Source organism: Lampetra fluviatilis, chromosome 2 (genome assembly GCF_964198595.1).
Source record: "Lampetra fluviatilis chromosome 2, kcLamFluv1.1, whole genome shotgun sequence".
Lineage (NCBI taxonomy): Eukaryota > Metazoa > Chordata > Hyperoartia > Petromyzontiformes > Petromyzontidae > Lampetra > Lampetra fluviatilis.
The window spans coordinates 28,360,102-28,377,894 of record NC_136276.1 but is presented as its reverse complement, the minus strand read 5'-3'; the positions used below and the strand labels follow the sequence as shown (position 1 = coordinate 28,377,894).

The 17,793-nt window shown below is 43.0% G+C and overlaps 1 protein-coding gene across 6 annotated transcripts in view; it reads left to right on the top strand.

The window, feature by feature from the left end:
• The window catches only part of LOC144944915 (adhesion G protein-coupled receptor B3-like), a 176,226-nt gene that overhangs the window by 26,006 nt on the left and 132,427 nt on the right, over positions 1–17,793 (top strand). For all 6 annotated transcript variants that reach the window (XM_078873091.1, XM_078873095.1, XM_078873094.1 and 3 more), the window contains exon 3: positions 11,105–11,212. In XM_078873091.1, coding sequence (XP_078729217.1) covers positions 11,105–11,212 — 108 coding nt within the window. The remainder of the gene's footprint in view (positions 1–11,104; positions 11,213–17,793) is intronic.

Genomic DNA, 17,793 nt, shown 5'->3' with positions numbered 1-17,793 from the left:
TGACTTGCCTTCATTAGTACTAAAGAGCTTCGGAGGAAAGTCATTGAGGCATGAATGGCATCGCGCTGAACAGAGTTCGTGACTGGAATGTCTACGCAGGGTTGGTGACAAAAAAACATCTCCAGCGTGGAGCCCTGCTTTGCAGATCACTAATTGCCTTTCTCCTCCTCCCTACATTTCCGGGACATTTATGATGCATGCGTTTAAAGTAAGGGCCCCGGTTTTGTAACGAAATGTGGCAATTAGATTTATTTTTGGTGCTGTCATTACTTAAAACGATCAGTTTAAATATCGTTCAAGCGAATGTGTTTATTTGCATTAATCTGTTGAAAAAATAGAAATTATATTTTCCCACAACAGCCGTGCATTTCATTTGTTCAATTGGCAGAGGAGTAGTTATGTTTAAAGTAGAGCAAGATTTTTGCCGCGCATTAAATCTATACATACGGCATGATTGTAAACACAAAGGCTTAGTCAACTACGATATGTAGGCTCATGTGGGTTGAGCAACGATCGCTGGCTGGGGTTGATAGAAGATTTGACAAGCTCAATCTCACCCGCATCCGACGGGTGCCGCAAGAACCTCTACCCCAAAATTGTCTTCGAAAAAACCGTGACACAAGAACGCGAGACGCATTAACCAGCAACAACAACAACAACGACAACCTGCAACACCATCATCATCATCATTAACACTGCCTCAACAATTAATACTGTGCCGTACTTTTTTGTTCGTTTAAACGGTCCTCCTTCGTAGCGGGGAGAGGACGGTCAGCTTGTTCGACTGACAAAAGAGACAACAGTTTTCAATGGTCGTGATGTAAGAGCACTCTGATGGAGGAGACAGGGCGGCTCAAGGGTCAGACGCGCTGAGCCGCCATTACTGAGGTCCTTGGTTTGGATCTAGGCAGTCACCCGTGATTAAATGGGCTCTCAAGTGTAACGAGTTTGACGGGTCCTCCGTTCATTTGCCAGTGACTCTGCGGCCGTCTGGAAGGCTCTTCCTTCCGATATTGGGAAGCCACTGGAGCTACGAACTTTTACATCATCTAGATTGAAAACTCATTTGTTTAGAACTGCTTTTTGTGTTTAGTTTGTTGGCCTTCCCCCGCACCTCCGATTAGCGCAGTTGGATACGTACAGGGCAAAAGAAGTTCAACATACATACAAAAAACATGCAAATTTGGGTTTCACTATATGGTATTTGGTTGATTTCCAACTCTGAGAAGGATGGACTATCTAATTAAATGTGGGTGTTCGTTTAAATTGGTGACATTCCTGCTCTTGAGAGTTATTTATGTACCCTAATCTCGCAGCACAGCCGTTTCAAAACAATGGTGCAAGTTTATTTAAATCCCCCCTCCCCCTCTGTCCACCCAGCGGTTTAAATTGATAAACCACAATTTAGTCTATCGGCAGGTCTCACGTTGTCGGGTAAAGTGTGGGTATTCCTACCCCCTTTCAGAGGTCTGGCTCGCGTGGCAGAGCAACCCAAACGACTCTCCAGAGGGAGCTGGCTCTCTCTCAAGAGCTCATTTCTTTAGAACTGCTTGTTGTTGTGTTCACTTTATTGTTGTTGTGTTCAGTTTGTTGTCCTTCCCCCTGCACCGCTGATTAGTATGGTTGGCTACGTAGGTTGTGAAATAAGTTCAACATACAGGACTCCTCTACTTACGAACGAGTTTGGCTCCAGAAGTCTGTCGATTCCAAACGTGTTTTACGGCATGTACACTTAAAAGTTGTATAATCGCCTGTAGATATAGATGCCACTGGTTCTTCATGTCCTGCAGATATAGATGCCACTCGGTCTACATGTTCTACAGATGCAGATGCCACTGGTTCTTCACGTTCTGCAGATGTAGATGTCACTGGTTCATCATGTTCTGCAAATGTAGATGCCACTGGTTCTTCATGTTATGTAGATGTAGATACCACTGGTTCTTCACGTTCTGCAGATGTAGATACCACTGGGTCTTCATGTTCTGCAGATGTAGATACCACTGGTTCTTCATATTCTGCAGATGTAGATGCCACTGGTTATTCATGTTCTGCAGATGTAGATGTCACTGGTTCTTCACACTCTGCAGATGTAGATTCCACTGATTCTTCATGTTATGTAGATGTAGATGCCACTGGTTCTTCATGTCCTGCAGATGTAGATACCACTGGTTCATCATGTTTTGCAGATATAGATTCCACTGGGTCTACATGTTCAGCAGATGCAGATGCCACTGGTTCTTCATGTTCTGCAGGTGTAGATACCACTGGTTATTCACGTTCTGCAGATGTAGATGCCACTGGCTTTTCATGTTCTGCAGATGTAGATGCCACTGGTTCTTCATGTTCTAAAGATGTAGATTCCAATGATTGTTCATGTTATGTAGATGTAGATGCCACTGATACTTCATATTCTGCAGATGTAGATACCACTCATTCTTCATGTTCTGCAGATGTAGATGCCACTGGTTCCTCATGTTATGTAGATGTAGATGCCACTGGGTCTTCACGTTCTCCAGGTGTAGATGCTACTTCCCTTTGGTGCTCGTGTTTCCTCTCTACTCTGTTCTCTTCATAAATCAACTTATAACAGGCAATAGCATCGTGAACATTTGCCGACACTCAAGTAAACCTTTAAGTTTTTTGGTCCTTTGGATTCAAAACAAGCCAGGCAGAAATGCTGGGAATTCTGGGTAATGACATTGAACAAGCAACGCCATATATTTTGCGACGAGTCTTGAACAGGCAACTGGACATACGGACAGGCTTGTTCGTATCTATGAAAGTTCATAAGTCGAAAATTCGTAAGTAGAGGAGTCCCTGTACATACATACAAATGTGGGCTACACTTTACTTGGCCTCTAAAGGGATCCCTCTCGTGGGAACCCTTCCACCATGAGCAGGGCTGAGCATGCAATTGCAGGGCTGCCCCCTTTACCTTTTTATTCGACAGCGTGAATCAAAAAGTCAGGACACATAGGGTTATTACGTTTATAAACAAAAAAAATATCACGAAGAGTTATTTCATTTCTTTTAACAAAAATGTTTAACTGGCTTGCGTTAATGCGTGCATGAATTCCCTTTTGAAATGAGTTGAGGGCTTGTTTAAGATTACAAGGTGTCGTCTTTGAACGTTCATCAATTATCCTCCGTCTCAATTCGTTCACGGTTCTTGGTCGAGTTTTGTTATCGATGGATTTGAGGTGACCTCCACGGGAATAATAAGAAGATGCTATATATTAATAATGATAATAGATAAAATATTAACTTAAAGAATAAACAACTAAAATGTTTTGATGCCAGTGTTAAAATAAATGAAATAACCTTTTGTGTCCTGACTTTTGGGCCACCCTGTATATAGACTGTACTGTATTGGCTTGAGTGACATGCGACAGACATATCTCTCCAGAAGCGCCTGCGGGAGAGTGCTGCCCCTCGAGTGCGTATAGCATCACTGAAGGGGTTCTCCAAAATAGATCTGTTAAGTCCCCTTCAGTGGGCCATTCTCTTGCAAGGAGTGATGCATTTGGTCTGCGAATGTTCCGAACGGGATCGTCATCTCATGGAGTGACGTCGAAGGCACAGATTTGGGGGGGGGGGGGGGCTAAGGAAAGTCAAACACAAACACTGATACCAGTAACAGATGAGTTAACGTTATTGCATTGGCAACAACAGTTCATGTGTTTGTTGTTGGCAAGATTTGATCAGCTTTGAGTTTGTCTTACAATTGCGAAAACATACATCTCTGCTTGTTTCAGTGACAAGTTTTCTTTTAATGATGATGATGAAAATTATGCTAAGATGATTATTGGCAACGTGGCCAGGTGAAGTGCATCATTCTGTACTTCCCCGGTCACACGGAACACACTCTGCGAAGTTAGAGCACTTGTACACAATACACAACGTAAGTATTCGACCATAGCGACATGTAACAAATACGAAGCAGACACGTGTCTCTTGCACCACAAGCAATACAATAACATTACATTGTAATTGGTCAGCTTATTGAGCCCTCTGGACCAGTGCTTTTTGCAGTGGCATTTTTTATTTTGTTAAAGCAGGGAGCCCTCTCACTAGTTCCCACCTTTTGAATCCCAACAGCGGAGTGGCCTGGTGTTCAGTACGGAACAGAGACGTAGCAGCTTGTGGGCAGTGTTCCCACGCAAGGGCTCATCTTGTTTTTCAAGAGGGCGAAAATGCAGCAATAGATTGCTTGCAACACATCGTAGGCTGGCTTCTTCGGTGATGTTGTTTGTTTGGTTGCATGCGTATGCATCGACAACTAAGGGAAACTCTACAGCGATGCTGCAACATTTTTCTTATGAATGCGGCCATTTTCAGTCACAGCTATTTTCACGTGTAATGAGGCCACTTGGCTCAAGATTTCATTGCAATTCCGATCGCTGTCCAAACATGTGTCTCAGCAACCACATTACAGGCTCGTTGACATGATTGTGTGTGTGTTTTTTCTCTCCCACAAAGGTGAGATTGCTCATTTTGCTGTATTTGAACTTGAAAGGCATCGCCGTGTTTGCACCACTTGCTTACCCAAGGGTTCGTGAGCCATTTGCAGAGTGCAGTGGCGCATCAATGCAGCAAGGGGTTGCACTCCAGTGTGGCTCGTGCACCTACCCAAGTTCAAAGTTCATTGGGTCTCGCACAAATCCAATCCGTGGTGGGTGCTGTGCTGTGCGCCCGTGTGTTTCTTTTAGCAGCCAATGGACCGAGCCAGATTGCATAAATTAAATATCCCACTGTGCTACTTTAGAGGGTTCCATTTTGTGCTTGGTTTATTTGCCCAAATGAAGTACACCGCCGAAAGACATGATACACTTTATTTATTCATTCATTCATTGATTTGTTCGTTCGTTCGTCCGTTCCTGCGGAGACTCCCGACGCGGAGAAGCAGCGGCGGCAGAGATGGCTCCCATTGTATCGGCCACTGAGATTGACAAGGATCCCTACACAGTGGAAACCTGGGTTGGTGGGGTGGGGGGGGAGCTAGGTGCATGGAGGATGAAATCACAGTGCAACAAACGCAATTATTTTCGTGGAAGTCCGAGTCGCGTGCAAATATAGAATTGATTCTTTGGTCTTAACGTCGTGGTGAATGTGGCCGCCTCTCGGGGCAGCAGGAATCGTGTACACCCATTGCGTAGAACGTTACACAAATTTAAACACGTGGGCATTTAAGAGTTGAATAATCGATGATAAATAATGAGTCTCGAGAATCTTTTCACCAGGGTCCTCCAGAACGATGTTTGGCCGATTCTTTATTGAGCATTTTTTTTCTAATGTGCAGCATAAAATCTTTGACACCCACGGTTGAGCCGCGATAACGCACGGACGATGGGCGACCGTGTATGCCAGGTTGCCAAGGGCACCTTTTGAGGTGGGGGCGGGGGGGCTGTGCTACGCTGTGAGCAGCAAAGAGCAATGCAGGAAAGACGTTGTTGTTGTTGTGCGGTGCTTCATTGCTCACACGTCTGTGCTCACCCCGCCGGCATGGTGAAGTATGGTCGAATCACACCATGGACCCGCACGGCAAAGGGAGGCCTTCATCCAGAAAAAGAATCAGATCGTTTATTTAGACTGGAGGAATCCGATGAGCTACAGAGCTCTTCTTCTTGGTTCTTTCGGTAAAGTCACGTAGAAGGGAAATAATAAAATAATAAAAATAAAACATAATAAAATAATCCTCACGACGTTTCGGCCACAACGCTGTCTCCCCGACAGACCTGTTCTTCACCTGAGGACGGCTGCTTGCGTTGTGGCCGAAACGTCGTGAGAATTATTTTATTATGTTTTATTTTTATTATTTTATTATTTCCCTTCTACGTGACTTTACCGATAGAACCAAGTAGATGAATCCCTGCAGTCACGAAAGCTTTAAATCGAAATCTACAGAGCTCTTGTTCACAGAAGTCCAGTAGGTTTCACATATGAACAAATGGCTGCACATGCGGATAGAAAGTGACGACTCTTAAAACTTTGTAGAGATGATCCGGCAACCTGCTTGCTGTGCGTTCCCCTGCAGGAATTAAATCTCAGTTTGGTTACCTTATGAATGTGATTGGTCAGCTTTGATCCACCACCACCAACCTCCACATCATTGGAATATTATAGACCCGTACACATATTTGTCAGCCCATACGGTTTACCCGTGTTCTTGGACAGGGACATTTTTAGTTTTCAGGTCCATACGGCGTACAGCCGTTTGAAAACGGGCAACATTTTTTTGTATCTATTTGTTTGTGTTTCTCCCTCGTGATGAGAATTTGTAGGATGAACGTTGAGGTTTATAAGGGGCAAGGGGTGACCAATAAGGTCTGAATTGGTCTGTAATAAGCTAGGCACTGGTAAGGGGTTGACAGATATGCGTACACCACATCCAGCCATTGCTTCGACAACTTAAGTAAACATTATACAAATTACTTTAACACTACACTCGCGCAGGGTACTGTTTTCAGTTGAATTCGTAATTTGTTTATTTAAAGGAAACATACGTAAGTATTTTTTTTAATTATTCAAGTTTTCTCAATTTTATTAAGTCGAAGTCAAAATGTCTCCTCGTTTGAATGAGTGTTGGGGCAGTGACCACTTTCCCTGGTATCCCAGGAACCAGTTTTTTTATTTTATTTTTTATTTTATGTTTTAGTTTTATTATTTTATTATTTCCCTTCTACGTGACTTTACCGAAAGAACCATGAAGATGAATCCCTGCAGTCACGAAAGCTTTAAATCGAAATTTAGGAGCCAGTTTCTCATGAGAAAGACCGCCGTTGACTTCCCAGCAAGCGGTAATCGTGTTACCGATCACAGAGGGGATGATGGGCTGGGTTGACCATTGACACGTGGATCCGAGCTCCCGAACCTTGGCACACTAGGACCAGCAGAGCGCGGGGTTCGTCGACACTGTGAAGCACCGAGGGTGGATGTCTTCTTCATCGCTGTCCATGCCCACCGGTTGGCATGTTCATGACGAGTCCAAGCTTCTTCGGATTGTGTGTGCTCGGGCAAAGCGTGAGCGATCTCATCTCTCCCAACTCGTCCGACCGATGTGAATGAATCGTCTAAATCCTCGTCAAAAAGAGAAAGGCCCCTTTGCCCGCCGTGACGTGGGCGCAATATGCAGGGAGAGGCTTTCGCTTTAACTTTATGCTCAGCCGATCCTCTAAGAATGCAGAGAGCAGCCTCCTCCGCGTAGACGCACGGCAGAGCCGGCGAGGGTGTGCGTGTCTCGGCCCACAAAATAATCGCACGCGTGAAAAAAATTACCGTGACTCATGCGCACGGTAATCGCAGGCGGCGCCCTGATTTCAACAAAGGCGAATTGTGCCAGAATGCACGGTAACATTATTTCGTTCGATACTCTGCTGTCAATTGGCAAACAAAGCTATTTTTTGTATTCAGCTCATGGCCTTTATGAGCCACCGTGTGCGTTGTGCATTCTGCCACTTTATTACATAAACTTACAAATATTTAAAGCAGTTTAGGAACAGCCTTACTTTTTTTCTAACTGGATAGGTTCATGAAGTATTTGCTTTATGACTACGCCGTGTGCTGTTTTTTTTACACGCTGTTCTTTTAATGCAACTCGTGCCAAGCTATTCTAAAACAAGTGGAATAATTAATGCTATTCCTCGAGCAAATTACACTCTAAAATGCAATTGGTTTTAAGACAGACTCTGCGATAGAACTACTCCATTCCACATATGATTACAACGCTGCAAGTACGACGTGGGTGCAATGCACTCTGGCAAACCTGCATTGGGTCAGACGGGTAGTGTTTTAAATGGCTTTGTCTCCTATGACTGGAGTCTACCCAAAGGATCTGACACTGAGAACCAGGGATGTCCTGCAGAGACCTTAGTTTGAAGTAGAGTTCTACATTTGGATGTTTGGCCAATACTGGGCAGTGGTGGCTTTGCACACGGCCTGTACCCCAGCACTGTGGAAGCAAGGGTTGATGAATCGCACAAATGTCGTGAAACGCCACAATCCATCCAGCTCCTTCACATGAGATCATCCCATCGCTCCATCTCCATCGTGGTCACCTCTTGAGCAGATTATGTCTTTTGCCTGGTATTCCATCACCAGCCTTGACCATCAGCCATCATCATCATCCCTTCTAGCAATGTGTCCTGCCCAAACTCACTTTCCTTCAGTCAACATGACATCTCTGATTTGCATTTTCTCTCTGGTCCATGCTTTTCTCTTTCTGTCTCTCAGCGTAATCCCTGGTGCAACACCTCTTTATGCTTCTTTGCACAATATTCATTTGTATTCAGTGTTCTATACCGGTATCTATATAAATTATCCATGCACTCGACTGAAAAATTAGTTTTTTTACACACATTGATATATTGCTTTTCACTTTTAAGTTAATTGTCTCAATTTTGACTCCGATCCATCTTCAATCATTGCTCATGGTATTTTCTTGTGATCGCAAACAATTGTCACACACACACACACACGCACGCGCGTGTAAGGTGAAGGTACAGCCCTACAAATGCTTGCTCACAACCCTGACTGGCGGTAGAACCTCTCTACAAGTTCTAGATTTGAAGCTTTCGTGACTGCAAGGATTTATATTCTTGGGTTTTTTCGGTAAAGTCACGTAGGTAAAAAATTAAAATTAAGTGCGAGCTCAAGAGCCCCTCCAAACGTATAGTTGACATCCTGTTCCACGCCCGGCCAATTTATTTGGGAAGAAAAATGTATTGCAATGCAATATCCATACTGCGTTTTCTTTTTTCAGCGTGACTTAGAAATGGAAAGCGTTTATGTAGACAACCCGCTGCGTATTCCATCTCACCGACTGACATTTTTTTGTTAAACCGCTGCTGCATCAGATTCTGGTTCCAGGCGAGAAGGTAATTAAAGTCGCTCTTGATATCTACTACGATCTGTGCAGCAAAGGGCAGCAGATAACTGACATGGATTGACGTTTGACGTCATCGCAGTATCCCTGTCCTGTGCACAACATTGTAGTCCGTCCAAAACCTCGATAAATCCTTGCAGACTGAGTCTGTTCGGGAATTGTGCATTGCTATATTGAAATGCTATTCACGTGGAGTTGGCATGACTCTGGTGCATTGTGGTATATCAGATATGAATGCAGGGAAACTGACACTAATTACTGTAGAAAGTTATTTTTCATCATCATATCATCAGCAATTGTCTATCCACTGCTGGATGAAGGCCTTTGCCAAGCCGTTTCCATCTCTCAAGGTCATGTGATGGGACGTCATGATCCCCCCCAGGCCGAGTCGATTCGATCGCTCAATTTCCGCAATGGACATCCTCTTGGGCGTGTTCCCTTATTTTGGATGCCGCTCCATCATTAGTCTCGACCACCGTGTCATCATCATCATCCCTCGTTACACATCAGTGGCCTGGCCTGCTGAAGTCCACTCATGGTCCTTACTGTCCTTACCACGTTTCCCCCACACTTCATCTTACTCCGGCACATGGACTGAACTTGGTATGGCAGTGGCATCAAAGAATATAGTTTTTATTCAGCCAAATGACAGCTGAGTTTTTTTTAATAGGGCACTTGATGAAAAATGGCTGTACTGCAGAGCAAATAGCCCTTGGGTAGTCATGTGACATATATTTATGACTTGATTGGAAGTTTCCATCTCGGTTGCCTTCTAGAGGAACACCAATCAACTTTGTCCAGTTTTGGGCAACATATTTCTTACAATAGAAACTAATGCGGTAACTGTTGCCGATGACGATGTCTGACAATAATTGCCCTGAAATAGGCCCCGAGTGCATCATGCCTTTTACAGGCACTTAGTGGAGTGCAAAGGTGGTAGCGTCGGTTTTGCAGCGATGAGCATGTGCAGTGTTCTGTCGTGACTGACACGTTTATCCTTTAGTTACCCTCCAGCTGTATCATTTTAGGTGCCATGAATGACATCGAAGCCTAAGACTATGGCTGGTAATCTGAACAATACCCAGAGGGCACATCAATACGATAAGGTGTACTATCAGTGCAATCTCATTTGACAAACAAGATGGAGTCACTTGTGGAAAGCACAGTTAAGAAAACGTTACCACAACTATTCTTCCGTCCATGGCAGCTGTTATAATGACCGGCATAAACGTTTTAGCATTTGTATTTTTTGACATTTCTACGTGAAAATACATTGAGATGCTAATTGCATTGCCCCATGGTTTGTGGAAATAGCGGTTGGTATTCAACCACTTGCCAAAGGCAAGCCCTTACAGCCTTCTCCAAATCAAGATGCGCATGTTTATCAGCATCCTTCATTCAGATGTCATCTAGATAGTGTTCATCGGACGCGTTTGTTGATTACCAAACAGGCAAAGCTGGCCAATGGGCTATGGGGAAAGAGGAAATCGCACTGCAGCTTAATTGTAACTAACCATCAGATTCCACAACAATGATCTTCTTGAGGTGAACTTCAAGATTTTGTTAAAAAGGAAACTCGTGTCTCGGCCAATCGCAAGTTTTGCTTCAATCACCATCTTGCAACAGCCCTGAGTTTAAGTTTATGACTAGTGGGTGTGTGTTATCATCTGCCAAACCCAACGTAAAGACTCTTAAGTTATGCCTTTGGTGTATTCATTGTATTTGTTGACAAAAATAAGAGTAAGAGAGATATATATTTTTAAATACTACACAGAATGACACACCATTAACCGCATCGGCTTTAATGAACAGATTAAAACGCGATGATGCACAAAATTGCGAACGGCCGTGAATAACGCTGTAAATAGGTTCATGTCGTGGCCGCTTCTCGTAGATTATTTAGATAATTTGCCTGCTATAAATTTCAACATGTTGAGCCACTTCGTTGAGCTATCATTTGTGGCCAGGTCACTTCTGAAAAAGAAGCTAAGAGCTCAGTGGATTGTACCTGGTAACATAAAAAATAGTTTCGTTTATTTCTATTTTTTGTTCTGTGATTTTCTTACCTTTTCTATACTATGCATTCCTGTCGTGTGTTTGTATTATTTGTTGTTGTAACATTCTAACCTGCCCCGAGTGTACTTCTGTGAACAAGAGCTGCACCGCTCATCGGATTCCTTCAGTTAAAATTAATATTCTTATTTTTGAAACAACTCTCCGCAGACTGGCTGCCTCTCCCTCTGACGGCCCCTCGGAGTCAAGGCCTTCGCTCGCTGGAGGTTCAAGGCAAGCGACTCCAAACACGGAGGCCATTCTCCTCGCAGCAGTACGGTCAGTCCCCCGGCTCCTTGCGAACAAATGCATCCAGGTCGGCTCCCATTCGCACCCACTCTGAATCAACAAAACGGCAGACACGCCAGGAATTTTGCCGTGTTTTGGGGGACAGTGGGCCACGGGGATGTAATGACGCATTCATTCGTTCGTCCGTTCGTTTGTTCGTCGAATGACACTTGATTGTGATGCTCACGGCACACGCGTCGAATCATGCGCGTAAGAATTGGCGCACATCAAGGCCTGACGTCAGCCGCGAGAGGCCACTACATTCATCCCAGTGTAAAAACTAATGAATTGTTGAAGTGAATTGGGAATTTTGAATCTGAATTGTGACATTTTCATCAAATGGCTGTGGTTGGCGGGGGGTTAATTATTTCTCCACGAATGCACTAGTGTTTCGTTTGCTAACACGCAGCATGGTGGAACCAGGGAGCGATGACTGGTGATGATGAATGCCTTTACCATTTAATTTTGAGGCCGGGTTTGGTAGATTGCGTTGGGTTTGTGAAACTCCCAAACCTGCTGGGCTTGCGAGGTGGCCAGGAGAAGATAGGCCGTAAAATTAGTTGATGGGCGTGTGTGTGGATCTGGTCGTATTATCCCCTCATGAGTGTGGGCATTCTCCAATCACTTTGATTTTCTCTGAAGCGAAAAAAAACTTCCCAACCATCACAATGCAGGGCCTTCCTGAAAGAGAGTCTCAGTGAGTTGATGGTCTCAACCTGGTTACCAACATTTTGTATTTTTTTTAAACCTAACTTTAATTTTGGTGTTTTACTTCATCACATTTCAAATTTCACAACTTAATATGTCGGTTTAATTCCCATGTGGTAAACACTCTTAGTAGGACGTCTAATCGTGCAACCACGAGTTTGGTTAAGCGGCCATTCGAATAAACTTCACAGGAAGTTGTGATATTATTTTCAAGTTGCCTTTCATGACATAATGACAGTTTCACTGCTGTGAGCGTTACAAACGGAAACGTCTTTGTTTCACGACAGCATGCTGACAGTGCCATTGAAAAACAATCGAGGCTCTGGTTAGCGAACTGCATGGTGAAACTGGCGAGCCGTTTGCCTTTTGGCGTTCTCTGGTTTGACACTTGAGAGACTAGGCCAGGGGTCGGCAACCAAAATAACAAGAAGAGCCATTTCTTTCCAATTCGGTACAAAATTCAGTATTTCAAGAGCCGCAATGCATTTATGTACATACTGTACATACGTACATATCGTCAAGAAGCAGCCCGTAAAGAGCCGCATGCGGCTCCGGAGCCGTAGGTTGCCGACCCCTGGACTAGGCCATAAAGAAGGCTGTCTCTGGTGTAGGCTAATCCTTTTAAAGACAATGCATCTATTATCAGAGCGTGTTTGTTTGCATGTTCACCACAAGTAGTTGATTCCTTGCAAATGTGGCGTTGGAACATCTTAACACCTATTCTTGGTTCTTTCAGTAAAGACACGTAGAAGGGGAATAATAAAATAATACAAATATAAAACATTATTGTTATTATTAATATAAAACATCATTGTTTTATATTTGTTCAGCTCATCAAAAATAAGAATAGGTTTTACCCTTTCTGGAAATAAAACAGGTGTTAAGACGCTGTCACCCCGACAGACCTGGTCTTCACCTGAGGACGGCTGTTTGTGTTGTGGCCGTAACGTCGTGAGAATTATTTTATTATGTTTTATTTTTATTATTTTATTATTTCCCTTCTACGTGACTTTACCGAAAGAACCAAGAAGACGCGTGTGCCTCCTTTACGAACCGCTTTGTCACGTTGTTTATTAAGGGCCCACCGACTCAAATTCACCAAATGCATTGCGGCTCTTGAAATGCATGGGGTTTTTTTTCACCGAATTTCGAAAAAAATTGCTCTTCTTGTTGTATTGGTTTCCGACCAAAATCAAACTCAGCTTGCCAGGGTCATGGCCCAGTGTGCTAACAACTGCGCCATCGCTCGCTCAGAGCAAAAATATAGAAGTGCAAATTGCAGGGCAGTCTAACATTCATCATTATCCACACATAGACGGCAGGGCACGATGACAGACAGCTATAGGTAGCAGCAGATGCCACTAAACACCAACGCAAATGAACAGCTGCTGGAATCGCAACATTGTTAAAATTATTTAGGTCATTAATGAAACGGCGAGATCACTGATTCCTCAAATTAAACGACAAAAGTAACCTGTCAAACCTTTTCTCATTATTAGAAACCTGCACTGCGCTTTAGACTATTTTCCAAATGCAGTGGCATAATAACTCGGCTCCAAAGTCAAAGGACTACTACTGGGCCAGTGCAGAGTTTGGTTGCTTTTGTCAGGTGTTGCTTTGAAGGTAATTGAACGCCGGCAATGTTCAAAGGCCTTTGATTTGATGCATCTGGAAACACGCTCATTCCAAACGCGTCGTTTTGACAATCCCGCAAAGCACGATGCGTAGCTTCGTGCTGCACCGTCCCTCTCCCGCGTGCTGCAACGTAGACCTAAGAGACCGGTCTAATAGAACGCATAAAATAACGACTCAAACACAAAAAAAGGATCATCAAGGACGCACGCAAACTCCACTGATCTTTGCTTGTGGGCTGCAATACAACGGCCGCTTGGAGAATTCTGCTTGAGCGGGGTGGAGGAAAGGAATAGAAAACATGCGCCAGCCACAGAGCAGAGATGGCTGTAAGCTCCTGCTGCTGATTCGCAGAGAAAAGCAGTTTTACTTTGACACGTTGACAGGTTTTCAAAATGACACGTGTTCCCCCCCCCCCTTCTTCCTCCTGCTTTCTTCTTGCATGAGAACTTGGAGGTCACAATGCGTTGCCGCAGAATGCATATTTAATATGCCTCTAATAATTGAAAGAAAAATGTTTCACGGCCCACCCAGGCACTCGCTATGCGCTCCGTCTCATCAATCCATCGCGGGGAGAGAGGAAGCAGATTTCATTCTGGACGCAGATGAGGAGGCCGCGCAGATGTGTATATTTTACGCACGTACATCCTTAAATAAAGATGCATTGGTAATTAATAATTGCATAGCGCTGGTGTTAATTGGTTGTTAATTGTCAATATCCAAAATAATGGCCCATTACCCTTTTATCACTGCTGGTGGGTTTCCTCATGAATGTAAGTCTCGCTCGGGATACAAAGGCGGTTGGCCGTAGTGCTGGCCACCCAACCCCTCGTGTGCATTGCCGGCCTTCATAGGTGCTGGCCAACTGCACTTTCCCCAACAGTGTCTTAAGGCTACACGGGGATTCATCTTCTTGGTTCTTTCGGTAAAGTCACGTAGAAGGGAAGTAATAAAATAATAAAAATAAAACATAATAAAAATAGAACATAATAATTATGTTTTATTTATTTTGATTATTTTATTACTTCCCTTCTACGTGACTTTACCGAAAGAACCAAGAAGATGAATCCCTGCAGTCACGAAAGCTTTAAATCGAAATTCTACACGGGGATCTTTGTCTTTTGCATTAGTAAATACAGTGGGTTCCACGTACTGTGCAATTAAGTATACATTACAGCATATGCACAAACATGACACACCACGCTAAAATAAATGCATTGATTACATGGCATTACACTATTAACTGAATCTCTGATGGAATACAGGATTGCATTTTATAAAACATTTATATTGCATAAGCAATTGATGACGTGCTGTGTTTTTTTTATTCCATATTTTAAAATAATGATTGATCTTGTCAATTAGTTAAATATGAATTATTATTGATGCATTTTTCACGAATTACAGCCTTGCTTATGTACAGTATAGCAGTAAAAAGTGAGTAGCATAATGCCATATTTGTAATTGTACTGTGCAGTATTTAAATAACTATCACACCGTTTCCTTGATTTGAAATTCTAATAAAAATTTAATTGCGTCCTTCAACGCAGTTCCCCTTTGACGAACATGTATTTTAAAGTCGTCCTCCATTTACATAACACTCGGACCAAGTCAACCAATGCATTTGCAATCAAATATTGATACGCGAATGATTATAATTATTACGGAGTATTTCTATTATGTTGTGTTCTACTCAAGTTAATTTTGGACAGAGGTCATCATCTATTTTGGCTTGCGAGCCCTTAGTGAAATGTCCACATTTATATGGCAGGGGCCAAGTTCATCCAAAGAACAACCAGTTGGACATCCCACCAGGGCTTGAACTCACAACATTCCGATTGTGAGCAGAGTTCTCGAACCGCAGTGCATCCCTTGCCTGTTCGGCCGAATGAAATCGTCACACTCAAATGCACGTCAAGATTCATTACATTCCTCAGCTCAACTCTCTTTAAATTAACATCACATGATTGCAAGGGGAAGCTCCATGTAGTTGTCCAATGCACGTGTCCGTTTCTTACGTCAGCAATCAGAGTTTATTTCAACATTTAAGGTCCGACCTATAGAACATATTTCACCACCTAAACAAGTGTACCACGTAGGACATGTTTTAAATAAAGTTAACTGATATTCGAATTTGTAGTCAGGAGTTGTCACGTGCTACCCTTCGTGTGATATATGTATTGCACAGTAAAAAAACTACCATACATTTGTATTAAAAATTTGACGTATTATGGCACTTTCTACAAACTAGTACACATTGAATTTCGATTTTAAGCTTTCGTGACTGCAGGGATTCATCTTCTTGGTTCTTTCGGTAAAGTCACGTAGAATGGAAATAATAAAATAATACAAATAAAACATACAGTAATGGCAACTCGCTTATTATTTTATTATTTCTATTCTACGTGACTTTACCGAAAGAACCAAGAAGATAGTACACATTGACCTCGTAGCTTTTAGAAAAAAACCACAATGCAACTGTGATTGGTCAAACATCCCAATGTTTAAACATTGTTAAACCTCAGCTGGATCTTCCTGAAAAGAACAATATTGGGACTTGGGCTTTCCTGGGTAAACAAGCAGCATCATGGTGACAGTAATCGTGGTGATGGGGTATGTTGGGTCTGGACTTGAGTGTTCAGTGCTTTGCTGCAGACCACTCACCCGGATGCCATTGCAAAGAAGATGTTGTGCGTGTACGTTATTGGCGTATACTTGTGCACAACATGATCTTCCGGGTGAGGCATTGTGCCACATGAATGCTTCGCGTGCGCAAGTCTTGCGCTGCTTCACGTCCGTGACACCATGACTTATGGGAGCATGTGGCCGTTCAATGATCAATAAATGCCAACTCGCTGCATTGCTAAAGGACATGAGTCTTAAATGTGTGTGTGTGTTTTTTTATTCACAATTTATTTTTTTTACTTTTCGATTTCATTCATCTTCTTTTTTTTTCTCCTCCCGGTTGGACTGCCGGATTCAGTTACAGATCAAAACTCGATTCCATTATCGGAGCCCTCCCCGACTGACAGAATAACAACATCTGGGCAGGAAACATTTTTGAAAACAAGGCACCACAGGACTCTTGCCTGCGACCAATACAATCAATTTCTCTTACCAGCCTCGCAAAAGGCCCTGTTTTAAACTGTACGGTCGAGCAAAGTGCATGTCCTTCACTGTCACAAGTGCTGGCTTGGCATAATTTAGTGCAAATACCATTTTAATCACTGGTGATTTTGGTTGGGACTATCACATTCAGTGCACATGGAAACATTGCTCATGGCGTGAGTATACAGAATGTCTTATCCTAGGTGCCAGAAGGTGACTTTCGCTGCAATCCATCTCATATTTCTCATCACTCAAGGTTGTATAAGTAATGCAATGTAATACTGTATTGGATATTTTAACAGTAACCCAATATGATTGCCCGATTGATGTTGTGAATCCTCTCTTCAAAACAATGGGCAGTATATGTATGGTGTAGGTTTAACCTAGGATGTACCAACACTATACTATGATTGTTACAAGAGCGATGTGCATTGGTTTTTTGCTGTTCTTGCATTGACCCACGCTAGTGCTGCGACGATCATTCTTCCATTTTAACTGTTTCAAGATAAGTTTATAAAGAAAGCAATCATAATAAGCCGATCAACCATTACAAGGAAAATAGGGATATAATAATGAGCTCCTCTCACGATGCATTGAGATTCATTATTATAATTAAATTCATCAATAGGTTTTTTTTTTTGTAACGCTTTCCAACAAAGATAATTCGCGTTAATGCGCTATCTCTGTCCATCCGTTACTCTGCATTAGGATGATCCAAAACGAACAGAGTAGCAGCGAAGTTTTTGCTGCTACTCTGGACACATTCCAGAGAAAACCCGAGGCAAATCAGTCAAAGGGTTGCTCAACAAAAATTGGGCAACACAAAAACGGCGATGATGAAGAAACCTTTTTCGATCAAGGTGATGACATCGCGAGCCGTGAACACCTCTCAATCCGCCTTCCAATGGATGTCGATCTCCCAGTGTCGCACCTCATGCGCCGTGTGACGTAAACTCATCGTGCAGCTTGGAAGGTGCCGGTCAATCAGTTTCAAAAGACGATGCATATGTTATCCGAGCATGTTTATTTGCATGTTCACCACAAGTACGTGTGGTTAATGCAGACTTGATTCCTTGCAAAAGGTTTCTATTTGGTGTTTGAACATCTTAACACCTGTTTTATTG